The sequence below is a fragment of the Peromyscus californicus genome, unplaced genomic scaffold, assembly GCF_007827085.1.
Source record: "Peromyscus californicus insignis strain IS unplaced genomic scaffold, ASM782708v3 Scaffold_7__1_contigs__length_154581171, whole genome shotgun sequence".
Lineage (NCBI taxonomy): Eukaryota > Metazoa > Chordata > Mammalia > Rodentia > Cricetidae > Peromyscus > Peromyscus californicus.
Window position 1 is genome coordinate 96,666,426 of NW_026294595.1, and position 22,761 is coordinate 96,689,186.

General features: G+C 39.4%; 1 protein-coding gene across 1 annotated transcript; it reads left to right on the top strand.

The window, feature by feature from the left end:
- Positions 1-20,584, top strand: Terb2 (telomere repeat binding bouquet formation protein 2). The gene is made up of 7 exons (XM_052722808.1): positions 1-64; positions 172-253; positions 1,425-1,564; positions 5,598-5,659; positions 9,152-9,225; positions 12,692-12,783; positions 20,439-20,584. The coding sequence occupies exons 1-7, from the start codon at positions 1-3 to the stop codon at positions 20,582-20,584; spliced, it is 660 nt and encodes a 219-aa protein (XP_052578768.1).
- Positions 20,585-22,761: the final 2,177 nt, after the last annotated feature.

Genomic DNA, 22,761 nt, shown 5'->3' on the forward strand with positions numbered 1-22,761 from the left:
ATGTTCCAGGGGCAGCGTGGTTGGTTCTGCCGCAGCGTCAGTCAGGACTTGAGGCAGTTCTGGGGTAGGAAGGTGGGCGGGGCACAGTGTGACCCCGGGAAGCCCTCCTCCCCGACCGGGGTTGGGGGTGCTTGCCCTGCCCGGCGCTCACGCGTGCTCTTGCCTCCACAGTGGACGAAGGCGGGACCGTCAGCGATGCCCAGGCCGCCGACTTCCTGTTCAGCTGTGATGCCTCGCACCCGGACACGCTGAGGTACCCCAGGGCCACCCGCTAGAGCCACACATAGAAGTGGCAGTCCAGTTATCCCCACTGGGGAACAGCAAGTTTGCAGCCCTCGTTATGAGGGATGCCATTCTCCTTTCTTTCCTTCCGCCCTCGCCTTCTACCTGTCCCTCCGGTCTCTAACGGAATCCTGGTTTTGAATGTCCAGCTGTCACGTGAAAGTTGCAGGTTCCAACCAGGTATCACCTCTACACCGGAGTACGTCCTGAGTTCTGCAAGCTGAAAATCTACCCCCCCCCCACCCTTTTTTTGTCTATTTTCTCTGAGACGGGCTCTTGCAATGTAGCCCAGGCTAGCCTTGCACCTCATGCTCTTCCTGTCTTGGCATACTAAGTCCCAAGATTTCAGGCACGTGTCCAGACTGGACTTTCTGGCATCTTAACCAACTGCTCTTACCACGAATGAATTGGTACCTAATACCATAGAACAGGCTCCAGTAACAGTACTTCCTCCTCATTGCTGCTTTTACAAGTACTGTAATTACCCCTTGCCAGGACTGTCACAGGAACTTCCTAAGGGACTACTCTGCCTCCATGTGTGCCCTGCCATCTCCTTTCATAACTGCTTTTAAGTACTGAACGGAGATTTGCTCCTGGCCTGCCCTCGCCCCACTACCTACAGATTGAGATTTAGCTAAAGCCTCTTTTAATTTTCCATGTCTTTTGTAGTCTAGTCAACATTAAGTGTCGTTATTGTTCCTTCATGTATGTCTTTTATTCCTAATGTCTTTCCTCTCTCCCTCTTTTCACAGGCCTAGAAAAGATGTTTTCTGTATGTGAAAGCTTCTCTAACTGCATGCCCACTCTACCTCAGATTTAATTGATTTCTTTTCATGGCAGTAACTATGAGTAACACTCCTTGGGCTGCTGGCTTGTCCACTGTTGATGGCCAGCTGACTACTGTTTTAGGTCTTTTGTAAATTTATATAATCATTTACCCACTCTAAAGCTGAGATTGGCCTACACGTAGGTCCTCAAACTAATAGACCTGAAATTTATTCATTCTTGCCAGGAAAAAAGGACCATCATAAATGTATTCTTTAATGTTAGCAGTAATCCTACTTGAAGTCATTTGTTTTTCTTTTGGAAGGTTGAATGCATTCCTGTCTATTTCATAACCTAGACGATTTCCTTTCTTCTAGAATATATCAGAGCATTGAGTACATAGAAGATAATGCTACAGTTTTTCATGCCTACTATCTTTCGGCGGTAGCTAACACTGAGATGAAAAACTCAGTGGCCTTGGGCCATTTTGTTCTTCCTCCTGCATGTCTGCAAAAAGGTTAGCAAAAATCATAAACCTATCTGTTTGCCAAATCCAGCCAATCCCTTTTAGGATAACCAAATTTAATTTTGCCAACCTCCGTTCTCAATTGGATGTTTTGTGTGTGTGTGTGTGTGTGTGTGTGTGTGTGTGTGTGTGTGTGTGTGTATGTTTTGCTTTTTGGGGTTTTTTTTGTTTTTATTTTTGACAATGTCTCACTCTGTATCCCAGTCTCCTGAGTTCTGGGATTGTAGGTGTGAACCACTATACCCACAGAAATGTTTGAATCATTTAATATAGGTAGAATAAGTATGGACTTGGGAAGAGACACCTTGAGGGAGTATTCTGGCTTTCTTTATTTACACACTCATTGAGTTCTCTTTGTTTACCAGGTCACAACCCAGGTGCTTGCATTCAATGGTGACTAAGACAGAGTCAGATATTACCCCAAAAGTCAAGTGCTTACTAGCCGGGATCCAACACTTAGTTTGTTTTTATGGAGGTTTTTGTTTTGTTTTGTTTTGTTTTGTTTTTGTTCTATTTGTTTGTTTTGAGGCAGGGTCTCACTTTGTAGTCCTGGTGGGCCTAGAACTCACTCTGTAGCCCAGGCTGGCCTCGAACTCACACAGATCCACCTGCCTCTGCCCCCCAAGTGCTGGGATTAAAGATGTGCACCACCATGCCCAGCAGTTTTGTGATCTAACATGCTATTGACTTCCTCCAAGTGATTTTGAGGATAGAATGAGATAATAGATTAAGGTATACCACATGTGGTGAGTACTTAATAAATGTGTTGTTTGCTAGTGTTGACTCTCTTCATCCTAATTTTTGTTTAAATATTTGTTATAATAGTAAATTCATATTTGTATTTTTCATTATACTTTTGAAAATACTTTCACATTATCTCAACAACTGAAGGAAAAGTCAGTAAACTGCTTTTGAGATTGGTCCTTTCAGTTTTCCCTGCTTGGAACATGGTCTTAGCATGTTTGTCCAAAGCTTAACCTTGGTTATCTACCTAACCTTCTAGCTCTCATTTTTGTAGGTCTTTCCTTAGTTACTCAATTCTTGTTTAAATTATTCTGTGTGTAGGTGTTTTGCCTGCATGTATGTCGGTGCCCCGCAGTGGTGCCTGGTACCTGTGCTGGCCAGAAGAGGGCATCAGATCCCCAGGATCCTTAGAAACCCACAGACTGGTTTCTTGTAACTAGTGTTCCTGCACAACCTAATTATAACATTAAATTGTCTAAGTGGTTATGCAAATAAACTAATGACTTATGGCAAAATTGATTCGTTAAAAATAACTATCTCGGAGGGAAGAGGGGTATCTGTGGTTGTTATGTAAAATGAATAAAAAATTTCTTAATAATAAAAAAAGAGAAAAAAATTTTCTCTCTCTCTTCATCCCTTTCTATCTAAACCTCTCTTTTTCATTCTTGAGATTGGGTCTTGTTATGTCACGCTGGCTGACCTAGTACTAATTTTGTAGCCCAGGCTAGTTTCAAATTCATGGCTATCCTCCTGTCTCAGCCTCATGGGTGCCAGGATTATAGATAGGTACTATCATGTCCAGCAACTTTTTAAAAATTCTGAGATAAGTTTTTGCTATGTAGCCCTGACTGACCTCAAACTCTCTTCAAAAACCATATGTGCCGGGCGGTGGTGGCGCACGCCTTTAATCCCAGCACTCGGGAGGCAGAGGCAGGTGGATCTTTGTGAGTTCGAGGTCAGCCTGGTCTACAGAGCAAGATCCAGGAAAAGGTGCAAAGCTACACAGAGAAACCCTGTCTCAAAAAACCAAAAAAAAAAAAAAAAAAAAAAAAAAACATATGTGCCAAAAAGCTGCCTTCAAGGAGCTTGTTATAATTGTATCATTAACCTTATTTTAAACTATAACTCCTATTTTATCTCTGAGTTTAACATCTATTAACATATATTTAAGTCTTTAAAAAATCTGTTTGAGCAGGCTGTGGTGGCACACGCCTTTAATCCCAGCACTCAGGAGGCAGAGCCAGGTGGATCTCTGTGAGTTCAAGGCCAACCTGGTCTACAGAGTGAGATCCAGGACAGGCACCAAAACTACACAGAGAAACCCTGTCTCGAAACAAACAAACAAACAAACAAACAAACAAACAAACAAAAAAATCCGTTTGAAATGAAAACATACTCCTTAAAAAAAAAGGTATATCACTATCTTAGTTACTTTTCCATTACTGTGATAAAACACCACAACTAAGGCAACTTATAAAAGGAAGCGTTTATTTGGGACCTACAGTTAACAAAGGTATAGGAGTCCATGACCATCATAGTGGGGAGCGTGGCAGCAGGCAGGCAGGCATATGGCTCTCGAGCAGCGCTGACAGCTCACATCTGGATCCACAAACAGGAAGCAGAGACCACTGAGAGTGGCACAGTCCCTTGAAACCTCACATCCATTGCCAGTAACATACTTCGCCAATGAGGATCCTCCCTTACCAGTTTCACCAGTAACATACTTCTTCCAGTGAGGATCTATTCCAAACAGTTCCACCAACTGGGGTCCAAACATTCAAACATGAGCCTGTGGGGCCATTCTCATTCAAACCACTTAGAGCAGTATGGCCTAGTAGATGTGTAATATGCCACTGTGAACTATGTGAGTTTAAAAAGTTTTAGTAGCCGTATTAAAAATATGTAGGCAAAATTAATTTTAAGATTATATTTTATTAACCTAATATTGAAAAGATTATCATTTCAATATGTAATCAGTATGAAAATTATTAAAATATTTTATATTCTTTCTGATACCAGGTATTCAAAATCTAGTTCTTATTTTACACTTACACCATACCTCAATTTGACTAAGCATACATTTACATTGCTTCCATATTGGTCAGCAAAAGTCTAGTGTAATTAGACCCTTTTGTCCTCCAGTGGGCTGTTGTGGAGAATTTTGAGATTATTATTATTATTATTATTATTATTATTATTATTATTATTATTTTGGTTTTTCGAGACAGGGTTTCTCTGTGTAGCTTTACGCCTTTCCTGGAACTCACTTTGGAGACCAGGCTGGCCTCGAACTCACAGAGATCCACCTGCCTCTGCCTCCGAGTGCTGGGATTAAAGGCGTGCACCACCACCGCCCCCCCAAATTTTGAGATTATTAAGATAATAAAAGTCACCAGACACACTGAATTTTATAGAATTCCTGTCTACTAGACATTGCTTATCTATAAATTTATTATAATGTATTAAATTAATAAATTATATTCTTTTTATTTATAATTTATTATAAATTATAATTATATTTATAATTTACTAAATATAAATAAATTATATTTATTCAATTTATTCTTGAGAAACCCAGCTCTACACACTCAACAATTTTATGTATTTTATTGTGATAGTTGTCTTGTTTATTAATACTTGGCATAATGGAGACACATATCTAATGAAGTAATATATGCTAGTAGAAAAAGTAAGGGCAGGGAAATGGCTCAGTGGGTAAGAGAATTTGTCTAGCATAAGGACCTGAATTTGAATTCCTAACATCCATATGAAAAGGTAGGCATGGTCATGAGTGCCTGTAACCCCAGCAGTTGGAGGATGGGGACAGAGAGATCCCAGGAGCTGGCCAGCCAGTCCAGCTGAACCAACGAGCTTCCAGTTCAGTGACAGACCCTGTCTGAAGGCAATAAGGCAGAGGAAAATACTCAGTGCTCTCCTCTGGCCTCTGCATGCTATATACAGGTATAGACATCTGCATGTCCGTATGCATGCAACCACATATACTTGCACAACAAACACACATGCACACCCCATACCAAGAAGAAGTCTAGAATAGTCATTAGCATAGTGTACTGGAATCATCTGGAGAGTGGATTGGAAATTTTAACTCCTGGGCTTTTCAGTGCCTTGGTTCAGTAGGAATCTGGTTATTTTGATTCAAGTAGAATAAAAAAAGAGATTATTTTGATTCAAGTAGAATAAACATAACCTACAAGTTTCAAACATTATGCAAAATCCAGAAATTAGTTTAAAAATATTGAACTTGTTTTTCTCACCACAGAAATAAGAAGAAAAATTGGTAGTTTTATTTGGGAACAAGATGAAAATGTTCTGATAGAAAAGGTAAGAGGAAATTAAAATACTTGATTGGGATGTGCAGTTTCAAAAATTTTGAAGGCAGTATAATTTGTGATATGTGCATCAATGAACCAGATTAAGGAATGGAAAGAGCATGTTTTTGTTGAGTGTTATCTGGTTTGACATGGTTTTTACATAGTGCAATGCAATGGTAAAACAATTATTTTGTATAAATGAACTATTCTTACAAGAAACTCAAGTGCAGGCTTAGCATGCAGGAAGCCTTGGGTTTAGTCCTCAGTCCAGCATAAAAACCAGACATGGTGCCATACACATGTAATCCTAACATTTGGGAGATAGGGCAGGAGGATTAGAAGTTCAAGAAAGCCAGTCAAAATAAGATAGAAAGAAAACGAAGAAAAGAAACGGGGGTTGAGGTAGAACACAGTGGCAGAATGCCTCCTTAGCACACCATTCCTCTGGTTCAATTCCTAGTACTGGAAAAATAAATAAGACACTGGTTTCTTTAGTCAGTACTATAGAGTAACAATAAGTGCCTGGTATTTGCTGGTGTAGATTCTGATGAATTCTCGGGCTGTATCTATCACTTGTTAAATGTTTTGAGGAATATTCCTTAATAGATATGCAATACTGCATTTTAGTTTTTGTCATTTTACTCAAATTTGTCTGTATTTTGACTTCAAAATCCTTATGCAATAGACAAATATGGATAATTTCAGTATCAAAGAAGACAGTAATCGATAATGATACATTATATAAAAAGGAATCAATTAGTTCATAGTGATAATCCAAAGGCAGAAAGAAAAAATGACAGGGAAAGAAAAGAAAGAAGAAGAAAGTGGTATAAATAAAACTTTTCATTATAGCAATAGCAGCTAATAGAGGCAGAAAGGATGATAAAATAGAGAATCCTTCCCTGGGCCAGCAAGATGGCTCAGTGAGTCAAAGTTCTTGCTGCACAAGCCTGATGACCTGGGGAGGTTCCATAGAGGAGGGAGAGAACCAACGCCAGCAAGTTGTCCTCTGACCTCCATAGGCATGCTGTACCATATTGGGTGCCTTGTCCCCACCACACACACACACACACACACACACACACACACACACACAATTAAAATAAAAAATATGCATTCTGTAACTGCCAATATAATAATTGATTTAGAAAGAGCCATTAATAGATGCAAAAACTATGATCCCGAATTATCACCCACAGATTACTTACTAATTACCAAGGCAAGCAATATCTGCAAATGGACAGATCTGGAAGATACCACTTTAACCAAATGATCAAATTGGTGTCACTAATACTGTAATAACCTCTAATTATTCTTAGTCTGTTGTGTTGTAATAAGTACACAATATTGTCTATGCTGTATTCTTAATCAAAAGCTTAATCGAGATCCAATTATGAATTAATCACATGAATCCAGGAAGTGACTATGCCACAGTCAGTCAGTTGGCCTGACCTCTATAGCGATTGTCACACAGAAGGCAAAAGGATTGTTCTAAATTGAGATACAACAGCCAAATGTGATATATAAACCTTGATCAGATTCTATGTATAGATATTTTTAACATAAAAGAAGCATTTTTAACATGACATGGTGGCACTGGCTTTTAATCCTAGCACTTGGGAGGCAGAGGCAAGCAGAGCTCTGTGAGTTCCAGGCTAGCCAGGGCTTCACAGTGAGACCCTGTCTCAAAACAACAAAAAAGGCATTTTGAGAGCAAGTGGGAAAACTGATTGATGGGATATTAGATAATAATGATTTGTTAAATTTTCTTAAGTATGCTAATGGTATTTATAAAGATAAAATATATTTATGGGAAAATTCTTGCTAGATCTTAAGAAATAGAAATGTTATATTTTCAAATGGTCTCACAAAACTGAAAAAGAGCACACTCAAAGTAGCAAAAATATCTCTAAGTGCAAGGTATTGTACTATTTTATTTTTAAAAACTTATCAGTATGTTATTTTTTCAGACTGAAAAATAGAAAATATCTATATTTCCACAGCCAAGTAATTAATTTATATACTTCATATTCTTTTCATTAATTAAAACTCTATTTATTTCTTTGTGTGTATGCACATGCCATTATACACATGTAGCTGTCAGAGGACAACTTGGGGAAGCTGGCCTTCTTCCTTCACCCTGTGGGTTATCAGGATTGGCAGCAAGCACTCTTGATTTCTGAGCTGTCTCACCAGCCCCACTAATTTGTTTTTATTTCTGAGTGTCATCATTTGGAAATCATAGTCTCTTCAGGACCTTAGGCTTGGAGGTGATAAGTTCTGAAAATATCTAATCTCAGATTTGTCAGTGTTTCTATACAAGTGATGATGAGTTTTAAAAATTAGTTGCCAATTGTTCAGTATACTAGTACTATGGGACTTAAAAGGAACCTAAAGATCATTTAATTTTATAAATAAAAATGCTGACATAAACAGAAGAGGGAAAAAAATCTGTCTTAGTACATGTTACCATATATTAGCACAATGAAACCAAATTTTCTTAGCCTCCACCTAATCTAATGTCATTTCTGTTAAAAGTTAGTATAAGGCTGGAGGGATGGCTCAGGGGACCAGAATTCAGTTCACCACTGAACTCCCAACATCTACATCAGGTGCCTATAACTGTAGCTCCAGGGGTTTTAATGAGCCCTTCTGGCCTCTGTGGGCACTTGCATTCATGTGACATACATTTACACAGACACACAGGCAGACAGATAAATAAAAATAAAAATATTAATAACATACGTCTATTGATTATTGGCTAGACATTATTATTTGATAAAAGATCTTGTCAATTCCTTTAAAGTAGTTATCAATGTTGAATATTAGCTAATTATGATACTGTAACCACATAATATATAAGTAGAAAGTTATGATTTCAAATGAAAATAACAAGGATAAATCTGGAAAGTAATTTGGAGCATTATTATTGCTTAGGGAAAATTTACTATCTAAATATGGAATTTCTAATGACATTCTGTTAAATGCATTAGGTATAAGCATCTGAGTCATTTTTACACGTGTTTTGGAAAAGCATAATATACTTTTAGTTTTGTTACAACTTCAGAGTAAACATATCTCTGTTACCATCACTTTAAAATGGAAACAATTCATTCAGCTCTTTTTTTTATTGATTTGTAAGTAGGAGAATCCTGAAGTCAAGGATTTTAAGAAGTCTTTAAGTTTGTAATGTTTGATTTTTTTTCCTTTCTTTCTTCCTTCCTTTCTGTATTCTTCTTCTTCCCTCAAACAAAGTTCAGTTACTTGCTACAACTATAGCTGGTATTTAAATTCTGGTTTTCCTTCTTTGTACTCTTCTAAAAGCATGATTATATGAGTATATATACAAAATTTCATAAGCTTCCCTACCAGGTTACAATGACTAGAACTAAAAAAATAAATTTAAATAGCCTTTGATTATATTTTAATTTAGTTTAAAAATTAATGATTAGATAATTAGTGTGCTAAATTTTACAAATGTGATTTCTTTTGCTGTTTGCAGCATGACAGAATACCATCAAATGAGAGGGAAAGCAGTGAGCCAACCACAGAACACAAGAAAGAGTGGTCTGAAAGGTAGGGAGTTACTGTGCTTCAGTGCTGTTCAAACCTAATGGAGAAATCTTTGAGCTTGATTGTGGATTTATTTTAGTTTCACAGTTCCTCTGAGATTAATATTATCATTATCACCATTCCCATTTATAGAAAAAGAGATCTAAGATAAAAAAGATTAATTTGTCCGAAGTTGTACGAACTTTAATTAGAAAGAGTAGAAGTGAGGCTGGAGAGATGGCTCCATGGTTGAGAGCACTTACTGCTCTTACAGAGTGCCGGGATTTGATTCCAGCACCCACATGGTGGCTCACAACCATCAGTTACCCCAGTTCCAGGGGGTACGACACTCTCTTGTGACCTCTGAGAGCACCAGGCACACATGTGGTGCACATGCAGGCAAGACACTCATGCACATAAAACAAAAACAAATAAATACATAACAAAATATGGTGATGAACTCTTGATGATGTCACCTAATATCAACCTTGGGCCTCCACATGCATGTTCATATATGTGCGCACTCACACTAGCACCCATACAAATATGCATGCATACATGACAAAAATGCCAGGCATGGTACTACTAGGCTACATAGGAAGACTCTGTCACATTTTAAAAAAACAAAGACCAATTATGTGAATATGCCCTAGGTTTCTGCCTTTTTTTTTCTTTTCCTTTTGTTTTTTTCAAGACAGAGTTTCACTGTCACTGTGTAGCCCTGGCTGTCCTGGAACTCACTCTGTAGGCCAGGCTGGCCTTGAACTCGCAGAGATCTGCCTGCCTCTGCCTTCCAAGTGCTGGGATTAAAGGTGTGCATCACCACTGCTGGGCTTTGCCTTTTATTTTTCAATTTTCCTTTTTTAATTAGGAATTTCATAGTGCATATAATGAATTTTGATCAAACCCACCCCCAACCCCTCCTCTAATTCTTTAACTCCCCTCTTTCCCTCAATTTCATGTATTCTCTCTCTGAGTAGTCTTGGCTGTTCTGGAACTCACTATGTAGAGCAAGTTGGCTTCAAACTCACAGAGATCCACCTGCCTCTGCCTTCTGAGTGCTGGGATTAGAGATGTGCGCCATCACTGCCTGGTGCTTCTTGCTTTAAAAACCCACTGGGTCTACTTAGTGCTGCCTCTATGTGCATGAGTATTGGACCATCTACAGGAGCATGAGCAGCCTTTCAAGGGTTGCATCCCCGAAGAAAACTTATTCTCACTCTTGTAGCAGCTCTCTATGGCCAACAACTTCTCAGCTAGAGTTGAGGCTTCATGAGCCCCTCCTCTACCCATGCTGGGATGTTGGCTGGCTTGATCTTGTGTAGTCCTATGCATGTTGTCATAGCCACTGTGAGTTCATGTGTTCAGTAGCCCTGTCATGTTATGCTAGAGAACTCCACTACATCTGTAGAGCCATTTCTTTGTGGAACCACCAGATGGTGGAATATGAACATAAATAAAATATACCCTAAAATACATGTATGAAGCATTACTTACTAAATGACAGCGAGCACATACTAAAAGGAATGCTATTATTGAACAATTGCTAAGTATTTGTGAGACAAGCAATTTACAATATTTCATTTGATTCTCACCACTTAGATATGCAATCAGTCCCATTCATTTTACAGTTGAGAAAACAGATCTGAAGAGCTAAGTAATTTATTCAGTTTTATTCAGAAAGCACAGCTGAATTTGAAACCATGTGGAGTCCAAACTTTTAACCATTGTGCTATTTTCCTTTCCCCAAATATTCCTCAAATTCTAAAGCCACGTGCATTTTAACTTTTTGTTGTTGTTTTAAATTATTTAAAAATAAATATAATAGGCTGAGGATGTAGCTCAGTGTTATAGGGTTACCTAGTGTGCATGGAGCTCTGGGTGTGATCCCTAACACTGCATAAACCAGCACCCTGGAGGTGAACACAGTATTAGAAGTTCAAAGTTATCCTCAGCTACATAGCTAGTTTGAGGCCAACCTGGGCTTTATGAAACCCTATTTCAAAAATGCCAAAATTTAAAAAATGCAAATCCATGCAAATTCATGAAAATAAGACATACAGAAAAGAATAAAGGAAATTTAAATCAGAAATAATTCTACCACTGAATAGTATATATATATATCTCTTCTCTTACAATAAGACACAATTTCTAGAGCTGAGGTCATCTTGAAGTCCCTTGACTTTGCATTTAATATTCTATCAACTCTTTCCCAAAGGGGTTGTCTTAGCATTTTCATTGCTGTGTAGAGACACCATGACCATGACAACTGTTAGAAGGAAAATATTTAATTGAGGAGTTCACTTATAGTTTCAGAAGTTCTGTCCCTTATCATGGTGGGGAGCATGGTGGTATGCAGTTAGACGTGGTGCTGGCTACATCTTGGCTTGCAGGCAACAGGAAGTCAACTGACAAACTGGGCAGTATCCTGAGCATAGGAAACCTCAAAGCCCACATGCACAGTGACACACTTACTCCAACAACACCATACCACTCCAATAAAGCCATACCTCCTAATAGTGCCACTCCCTGTGAGATTATCGAGACCAGTTAAATTCAAACTACCACACAGGCAGTGGCAGTGCATGCCTTTAATCTCAGTACTTGGGAGGCAGGGGCAGGCAGATCTCTGTGAGTTCGATGCCAGCTTGGTCTACAGAGCGAATTCCAGAACATTCAGGGCTATGCAGAGAAACTATTTTGAACCCTCCCCCCACAAAAAGGAGGGGGACCCATCTAGGCTTGTGTGATAACACAGAGCTTGTCAATTCTTTGCTTCAGAGGACAGACTATAGGGGAGGTGTGGGCTGATTTCTTCTAGGCTGCCATCTGGTCTTAAATAGGCAGGCTCATGATCTAAGGTAAACCTTATTTATTTAAGTTACTTAAAAATCTCACTGTATTTCATGGTTTCCCTGACCTTGTTTCTTTTTGTTGTGCTGAAGTATGGTGAAGTGTACTGGTTCATAGAGTCTCAATTATTTGAATACTGAATAACAAAAGACTGTGACCATTTATATAATCTACTGTGCTTTTCTTTTGGCATATGTAAGATTTCACATGTGTATACATATATGTATTGATTATGATGTACATAATAAATTATTTTACATTTTTGACAGTGCTGGAAATTGAACCCAGTCTCATGCATGCTAGGGAAAAGCCCTACAACTGAGATATATTCCTAGCCCTGTGTTATCTTATTACAAATTATTACTGTGCTTTGGGAGATATTGAGATGACCTAGGCCTCTATTCAATAATTGTTTGACTTGTGAAGTAGCTAAGAAGACCAAAAGCAGGTATATAAGCTCTGGTCTTTGTTAGTATCACAAAAGAAAACTTACAATTAATATTTCAGTAAGTAAGTCTAAAACCTGATTAAAGAAGTGTTAAATTATTATATACATTGTCTGGAATAAATCTTCATTTGTAATATAAATGAAAAAATCAAATATAAATGTGACTTTCTGTATGTTCCATTTTTATAGTGCAGAGAATGATTTTATAAGGACAACTCCGGTTGTAGAAAAGCAGATGTACTTCCCTCTTCAGAATTATCCAGTGAACAACATGGTAACAGGTAACCTGAAGTAGAAATTAGAGTTACCTCAGCTAGGGGAGAAGCAGGGGGACTGGGTAGAACCAAGCTGTTACCAAGCAGAGCTTTTCTTTTACCATGATGATAGGAGAGGTGCCATTCATCTCCTAAAATGTTAATCTGCAGAATGGACCAAGCATGGGCTTCATATTTTCTGTGCCAAGGCAGGGGTCTCTAGATAGGAGGGATGCTTACTCTTGCTTGCATGAGACAGTTGCAATTTATTTCTGACATTCAGGGATCAGTTCTTTTGTTTTTGTTTTTGTAATGCTGGAGGTTGAACTCAAGGTCTCATACATGCCTAGGATCAGGCTTTTCTGTGGAGCCCGAGACAGCTGGGCCCTTTCTGTGGACTACTCACCAGCCATATAACATGGAACCTCCCCTTTCCTTTGAGACCCATAAGAAGGGACCTCCATTCTGCTGTCCATATGTTTATGGTGTCAATAATTCTTCTAACGAAAGGTTTCAAATTGGGGGTGGTTCGAGAGATATGCTGAAATGGATTACTGGAGACTTTTAGAGAAGTTATTGTCATGGACAGCAGGCAGACAACAACATGGTGAGGGCTCTGGGGGTAGTTCAGGCCCCAACACCAGACACAGACTACATGGCAGAGATAGGAATCAGAGCCCATATGGCAGAAGTGTGGTTTCTTTTTATACTTTCTGAGGATGGGGAGGTTTCCCAGCCATGAGACAGGGAAATGGTAGTAAGCAGGATATACAACCACACCCCTTTGATGTCAGCTCACCTTCCCAGATGAGAGATCCTAGCACCAGGAAGTCTGTTAGCTGGGGACTTGGAGCTGGTGTCTCAGTAGGGTGCCTGTCAGTATCTGAAAGGGGGAGGCTCTGGCAAAGTAGTATGGCTCAAGTAGCAGCTAGATTTTAACATTTCATTGTTACATTTAATAAATCTGTTATCTCAAGGATAGTGTACCTCGGTGTACCATCCCCCTTGAAGCCCAAACCTGAAGCTTTTCATTAAGCACACATTATACCATTGAGTCTCTCCAGTTGGACTATTGAGGGCAGTGACCCCGCCTGGCCTGTTAGGGCTGCCAGAGTCCAGGCTCTAAACCTAACAAACTCTAGTAACATTGTTGCTGTTTGACTCTTCCTCCCTTAAGTGGGTTAAGTTCAGTGACAACATGTTAAGTTTCTGAAAACAGAATTAATTGAGGTCTTTAGTTACAAGAAAACACAAGCTGGAGCTTTGTGTTAGAATAGGGCTTCTCAGCATTGTTGGCACTGCTGGCCAAACTATTCTCTTGACAGAGATGGATGAGCATCAGCTTTGAGCATGGTTGTAAGATGTCTCCCACTGTGTGCCAGCCATACAACTTCTTCCCGCAACTGTGACAACCAAAAGTATCTCCAGACTTTGCCAAGTGGCTCCCAAAATACTGTTTTTTAATTGTTTTTTTTTAATCACCTCAGTTTATCACTTATTACTATCTACAATAAGACGTTCTGATTGATAAGTTATATTTGTGATTAGTAGAGAGAAGAAAATCATCACTAACAATTTAAATACCTTACTGACAAAAATTCCAAGCCAAAGTATTCTAATAATAAATCAACAATCCAAAATAATTACTGTTTACGTATCTATTGGTATGTAACAAATCATTTCAGAAATTAACAGTTTAAAGCAATGGCCATGTATCTGGCATGGGTGCTAGTTTCTATAAAAACAGGCATTTGGAGACTGAGCAAGAGAAGTACTATGAATCTGTAGCCTGGGCTCCACAGTGAGTTACAGACCGTATTGTCTACAGTGTTGAGACTATCTCCAACAAACAAACCAACCCAGGGCCCTGGGCCTCCAGTTCAGTTGGTATAGTGTTTGCACCATGGAAACTGTTTATGGTGTCACACCTGTAGTTCTTGCACTGCAGAGGTAGAGGCAAGAGGATAAGAAGCTCAAGGTCATCCTCAACTACAACTAGCAAGTTTGAGGTCAGGTTAACATACATCAGAGAAAACAAAAACAAAACCAAAATAATGAATGTTTATTATTTATAGTTTCAGAGGGTCAGAGTCCTGGAGTTTAGTAACTGATGACTTATTTCAGAGTTCCATAAATTTTCAGTGAAATTGTCACCAAAGCTACAATCATTCGGAGGCACAACTGGGAGTGGAAAAATCCACGTCAGAGGTTACTCATGAGTGATACTTGACAGACCTTAGGTCCTTGCTGAGTTTTGGCCAAACACTTTATATTACATGGACTTTTTTTTTTTTTTTTTTTTTTTGGTTTTTCGAGACAGGGTTTCTCTGTGTAGCTTTGCACCTCTCCTGGAACTCACTTGGTAGCCCAGGCTGGCCTCGAACTCACAGAGATCCGCCTGGCTCTGCCTCCCGAGTACTGGGATTAAAGGCGTGCGCCACCACCGCCCGGCGACTTTTTTTTAATGCATATGGGTGTTTTGTCTGCATGTATGCCTGTATACTTGATATCTCAAGAGACTAGAGTAAGGCACTGGATACCCTGAAACTGGAGCTATACACAGTTGTGAGCCACCATGTGGGTGCTGGGAATCAAACCTGGGTCCTCTGCAAGAGCAGCCAATACTCTTAACCACTGTGACATCTTTCCAGCTCCCTGAATGGACATTTTCATAAAGTCTATTCAAAATATAGTAGCTTGTTTCAGAGTAAGAGGTCCAAAAGTAATAAGAGAATATCTAAGATAGAATCCAGTCCTTGTTTTCAGAAGTGACATGCCAACATATAGACCAGCCCAAGTGGGAAGTTGTAGGCTGACTTTTCTTTCCCACCATCCAGTTCCCAAATAACCACACTGAGACTTATTAATCATAAATGCTCAGCCAATAGCACAGGCTTGTTACTAGCTAACTCTTAACATGTTAAATTAACCCATATTTCTTATCTATGTCCTACCATGTGGCTCAGTTCCTTTTCTCAGTACAGCAAGTTCGTCTCCTGCTTCCTCTGCATCTCCTCACTGCTCCTGAGACTTTTCCTCTTCGTCTCCATGTTCTCTTTTCGTCTACCAGTTCTACCTAACCTCTACCTGTCCAGCTATTGACCAGTCAGCTTCATTATTAACCCAATCACAGTGACATATATTCAAACAGTGTAAAGGAATATTCCACAGGAAGTAGTCAGGGTTTACACAAGTTTGTGAATACCAAGAGATGGAGATCACTCATTAAGGCCTTCTTAGAGACCGTTGTCAACATAAGAAACAGCTCTCACCTCACAGAGGATAAGAGATCATTTATTTGTAGCCACACGTGAGTTACCATGACTCAGGAACAAAGATTCAGGTTTCCCCAAAAGTCCATGCTCCACATGGTAACTGTTTCATGAAGTTGTTATTTTATATTTAAAATTTACCTAATACTGTTGTATATATGTACATGCTGGTGCATGACATATGCTTATGGGCTCGTTTTCCACAATGTACATGTGGAGACCAGGAGACAACCTTGAGGAGTTAGTTCCCTTTCTACCATATGGGTACCAGGAACTAGACTCAGGTCATCAAGTTTGGAAGCAAGTGACTTTACTCACTGAACCATCTCCCCTGCCCAGAAACAGGCATTATCTAAAATACAAGCTTGCTTTGTCTGTAGTCCCAAGAGTTGCTTTGGGACTGAATACCTGATTTGCGATGGGCTGACCATAGTAATTTTTTTTGAATTTTTGACATGGTGTAACAGATAACTCATTATTTAGGTGACCACACATGTATACACACACACACACACACACACACACACACACACACACACACACACACACACACACACACACACAGAGGAGTGGGGTGAGGTAAGGGGTGATTAGTGGGAATCATACCCAGAGCCTCATGCATGCTAAGCAGGCATTCAACTAAAAGCTATACCAAATGACCATATTTTCTACCATTAAGGAAACACAATTTGGCCCAGAAAAAGAAAACAAAGCTAAAATGTAGAGGAAAAACTTGTGATCAATAAGAGACTGATGATAGTTGATTCTGAATAATGTCTAGTCCCTGTCAGCAACCGTGTTGAGATGTGATGGGACAGGAAGAGTATGATATGATACCAAAAGCTCAAATTGATCTCTCTCTGTAGCCTTCTTCCTTCCAGGCTATGGGGCAGGATCTTCCAGAACAAAACATCTTATGAGCTACCATCAATTAGATAAGGGTAGGTTAGATAATTTATGATGATGATGTGAAAAAAAGTCTCACCGCAAATGAGATGAGATATTTTCTAGAAACTATAAGTGACCATGAAACACAGATTCAGGTTACACCAAATCCCACATCCCCATGTGGTAACAGTTTGATGAAGTGAATCATCATAAATGAAGATATTTTATAAATTCATTGGTAGAAACACCAGGTAGGCAGTTGGTTATAGCCAAGCAGAGAACCTCTGTCACAGGCCTTAGGCTGTCTGTGATGTTCTTAGCTTTGGGCTTGGTGGAAGCTCAAGGTCTGCTAAGATAAGATTTTACCTCTACTCACAAGGATGCTAGCTAAGGTTAGCCCCAGGTGGGAGAGGAATGTCTAGTAAGAAGGCTGTAACTTGGCAGCCTCTCTGCAGTCAGAAGTTCTGACCTGTTAGTCAGCCTTTCAGAGGGTGCTTTTTCTTTCTGGTAAACTTCTGTTCAGAATGACCAGCTCTAAGACAGAAAAGAGGGGTAACAGAGTTCTATGAGCTGCCTGGGGGAGGGACATTCTATTTTATACCTCTGAGGAAGAGTTACAAGCCAAAAACTGGATGAAAGCTGATAGCACACTTACCCTGGTAGGAATATATTTGCTAATTAATTTTGTATTTCTTTCCTGATGCCTTTAGAAACCTTACATAGTGTATGTGTGAGGAGGTCCCTGCAGGTATTCAGGCAGGGGAGCAAACCGTACAGAAATAAGAATGAAAACCCGGTGCAGATTGAATTCATCAACCTGGATCAGACTTCAGGGAGCTAATACCAGGCACTTTATTGTAGGCGTATTTAAATGCAATAGAATTTGGAAAGGGTCTCCAGGCAACAATAATTCCCATAATTCCAACTCCAGGTTCATGATAAGGCTTAAGGTGTGATTACATAGAAATTCTTTTTACAAAGTACATGTGACTTTGAGGGTAGGTTGTATAGCTAAAAGGCCTACAATCTAATGTGGTCTCTGACTGATAGCACAGAGATCAGCAGGCCATAAAATACATGGGACATCTCTCCTAAGGATGGGTAATGGTCTAGGGAGGGAAGAGTCTGGGATAATCATTCTGGGGAATTAGGGTGAGGTCTGTCCCTTCAGATAGCAAAAAAAGATAGGTAAAGGTCCTTTACCCTCAGCTTCCTGGATGGAATGCAGAGTATTCAATTTCATGTCCTCCATTGAGGAGACATCCATGGTTGATTACCGTTCCTGATTCTCTTGGTGCTTCTCTGTGAGTACAAGGCCTGGTGCCTTCTCTATATGTGTGCAGTAAGCATTTAGAAACCTCACATAGTGTCTGTGCAATAAGCATTTTCTCCACTCCTTGCACAGTGCTTATCCATCAGGCAGAGATCATGGATATACATTGGCTGTCACAGTAGTGCTTCAAAAAGAGCTAAGGAAGCAGACACCCACGACTGAAATAAATTAAAGACACTAATTTTCAATGGCCAGATTCATAATTTTAAACTATGAATTGAATTTATTACTAAAACAATCAAGTTATATGTATAAATTCTGTTGCTATTGATGGTACTTTTAAATTCAGTCATACTTGGGATCTTCTAGAATTTTTAATGTACAGTGTTTGCTTTTAGATTGCAATTTTAGTATTAGTATTTAGTATTAGTATAAACCACAAACATTTGTATTATACGTAAAATATAATCATTCAAATGATAAGTAATTGTTATCAAGTTACTGCTTAACAGCTTTGAATCCTTCCTTAAGCTCTCTGCATTTAGGCAAGGTTTCTTTTTTGGCATTCATATCTATTTCAGATTACTATTATTATTATTTTTATTTATAAGTTTTTTTTCCATTTTACATACCAACCACAGTTCTCCCTCCCTCCCCTCCTCCTGCTCACCCCCACCTTCTCCCTATCCCACCCCCATCTACTCCTCAGAGAGTGACTTCCATGGGAAGTCAACAAGTCTGGCATATCTAGTTGAGGCAGGACCAAGTCCTTCCCTCCTGTATGGAGGCTGAGCAAGGTATCCCACCTTAGGGAATGGGTTCCAAAAAGCCAGTTCATGTACTAGGGATAAATTCTGGTCCCACTGCCAGTGGCCCCACATACTGCCCAAGCCACACAACTGTGCCACCCACATTCAGGGGCCCTAGTTTGGTCCCATGCAGGTTCCCCAGCTGTCAGTCCAGAGCTATTTCAGATTATTAATGGCATCAAAATTACACCCATAACTTGTGTTGACTGGTAGCAGTACTGACTTTACTATTAATTTTTCACTAGAGAACATTATCCCAGTTTTTCAGTGCTTGGAGGTGGTGTCTGCTCTGTAGAGCAGATGTGCTGTGTGTGCTGTTGGGTGGTTGGAGAGAGAGTTCTCAGTGGTTACAGTCTGTGCCAGTTATCCCCAGTCATTTTGGTTTCGGTACTGTAATGTTCCAGCCCCAATATGGACATTCCACTCTCAGTAATCAAAGTTGCTTACCAAGTATCTACGCTTTTCAAGAGTGGGAGAAAAAGTTAAGTGTGTTGGTTCACACCAATAGTCCGAGAATTTAGGAGGCTGAAGCAGAGGATTGCTGAAAGTTTAAGGCCAGCCTGGGCTACAACTGAGGTCCAGTCTAGCCTAGGTTAAAGTGTGAAACCCTGTCTCAAAAAACAAACAAGGCTGGAGAGATGGCTCAGAGGTTAAGAGCACTGGCTGTTCTTTCAGAGGTCCTGAGTTCAATTCCCAGCAACCACATGGTGGCTCACAACCATCTGTAATGAGATCTGGTGCCCTCTTCTGGCCTGCAGGCATACATGCAGACAGAACACTGTGTACATAATAAAAAAAAAAAAAAAAAAAAAAAAAAAAAAAAAAAAGCCGGGTGGTGGTGGCTCACGCCTTTAATCCCAGCACTCGGGAGGCAGAGCCAGGCGGATCTCTGTGAGTTCGAGGCCAGCCTGGTCTCCAAAGCGAGTCCCAGGAAAGGCGCAAAGCTACACAGAGAAACCCTGTCTCGAAAAACCAAAAAAAAAAAAAAAAAAATCAATCAAACAAACAAACAAAAAACTAGGACAGTGGAGAGGGAAGATTGGTAGAAGAAGACCAAAATACGGTGATATATTTGAATGACGAGGTCATGATAAAACTCATTGTTTTATAAACTAAGGGGAAGAAAGAAAACAGTGTTAAGGGCTGAGGATAGAGCTCGGTTAGTAGAGTGCTTGGGCGGCATGTACAAAGCTCTGGGTTTGGTCTCCAGTACTACATAGTGGAGCATGGTGGAACAGGCCTGTAATCTCAGCACTGGAGAGGTAGGAGCAGGAAGATTGGTGTCTAAGGTTGTCCTTTGAGAATCTTCTCACTAGCATTATTTTTTCTTTTTAGTTCTTTAAAAAAAAGTTCTATAAAATTTTTAACTAATAAGTCAAAGACACTGAAAATAAAATAGTGTGATGAGATTTCAAATGTATCTATTTCTTATCTTTATAGGTTATATATCAATTGATGCCTTGGAGAAATTCCTTGGAGAATTACATGACTTCATTCCTGGAAGCTCAGGATATTTGGCATATCGTGTTCAAAATGAAATTAACATGTCTGCTATAAAAAACAAATTAAAGAGGAAACTAAGTTAAATTGTACTTACATCTGGACATTTTTTTAAATATTATGACATATGTATAATTTAAATGAGACTGGAGAAAGAATTATTTTCTTTCTCAACGTGTGTCCTGAGAAAACTCATAATTATTTTGGTTCTCCATTTTGACATATTCACAAATTGTGAGTGCACAATTGTTATGGAATTATTGTCATCCAAACATACTTAAAAGAACTCTCTGTCAAATGCTCTTTTGATTTTGACTTTAGTATTGCATTATATTTTTTCTAGGTTCAGTATTGAAATGCTAACCTTTAGGATTCTGGTCTTGTTATTTTGATTTTTAAAAAAATGAGGATGCTGTACTTGAACTGTAAATGTTTGTTTCTGAACACAGTGAGTCAGGTGCCTTGTAGTCCCCATGGTAGAACATGAGCCCAATGCTATGGCTTATGAGGAAGTGGAAACTTGAGAGGACCTCCTGCCAGAGCGACTGAATGAGGCCCAGCCCAAACTGATTGTCCAGGCTGCTGTTTATCCCCTGTTTTCCTAGATGGTTGTGCTGGAAACTCTGGGTCAGTATTCTGTGCCCTTTTTGAGACAAGGTCTCATTGTGTTACCCAGGCTGGCCTCTAACTCCTGGGCCTGAGTAATGCTCCTGCCTCAGCATTATAAATAAGCTGAAACTGTAGGTGTGTGCCACTGGACCTGGCTTTTCTGCTTTTTAAATGAATCTAGAAATGTGGCAATCTCAAGAAGGCAGTTTTGCTGGCCTTCATGGTGCTGACCTGTAACCCAGGTTCTTGGGTGGCTGAAGTAGGACAGTAGAAGGCTCAGGCCAGCCTGGGCAACTTAGTTAAGACCCTGTCTCAAAATAAAAAGTTAGAAGAGGCTAGTTACAAAGCTTGGATAGTAAAGCACTTGCCAAGATCGTACCAAGTCCTGGGTTCAATTCCAAGTACCACATGAACACAGAAACCACGTCTTACATAGAGTTTGGTGGGCTTATTACTTTCTGGAGACATAAATGGAATTATTTTTTAAGATATCTTGTTAGACCTGTTTGTCCTTCTGGAACTTATGGCAGCCACAGAATTATCTAAAGAAAATGTATCCTTTTTCTTTTTCTTTTTTTTTTTTTTTTTTTTTTTTTTGGTGTGTGTATTATTTGGATGTATGTGAGCCTTAGTTCTGCCTTTTTTTTTTTTTAAACTCAAATTTCATAGCATAAAATTTTAACTCTCAGCCTCAACATTTGAGAATTGTATTTTTGTCTGTTTGGTAGTTTTTTCTTATTTGTTTTTGTGTCTATGGTTAAGCCCTTCTGAACTTGTAAATGAAAAAAAAAATAAACCTGTTAATAATCTTTTCCTGAAACATTAAATATTGTCTCTTCCTGAACACTTTATCTTAGTCACATTCTATTGATTAGATTTTTACATAGAAACTAAGCCTATCTGTAGATTTAAAATTAATTATTAAAAGTATTACGTAAATTTACACTAAGTTGTTTACATTGGATTATTGTAAGAGTAATCAGTGTTTATCCAACATGTACATAGTAAATAAAAACCTCCAACATTTGTCTCCCAAACAAAATGATTATATTTTAGATAGACAATGCAAATATAATAATATGTCCTTGGGGGTTGGGGATTTAGCTCCATGGTAGAGCGCTTGAGGCCCTGGGTTCGATCCTCAGCTGGGGGGGGGGGGGTGTCCTTGGAATATTACCAGGAGCAATAAAATCAGTCGATACCATAAATTTTTCAGGACTTGGAAATGTGAAGAAATAAAACGACAAATGTCTTAGTTTCTTTTTGTGTTCCCGTGATAAAATACTCTGATAAAGACAACTTAAGGGGAAAGGGATTTATTCTGGCTCACAGATAAGGTAGAGCTGTAAAAACTGGTGAACATGACTGCTCCATGGTATGGTTAAGGTTTTTATTGTATATATGAGGGGGAGAAATAGCAGAGGCATATGGAAGAGTCCAGAGCACAGAGGGAAAGTAGTAGACCGAGCATGACTGTGGACCAGACCTGGCCAGGAGAGCAGCAGGAGCAGAGCGGAGAGAGGGAGAGAAACGGGGAAAAAGTGAAATGAGGACAGAGTTCAGACAAGAGAGTACAGCTGAAATAGCAGGCTTGTAAGGAGAGTGAGAGGCTGGGGTAGGGAAGCCTGTGAGCTGGAGAAGCGCTGGGGAGGAG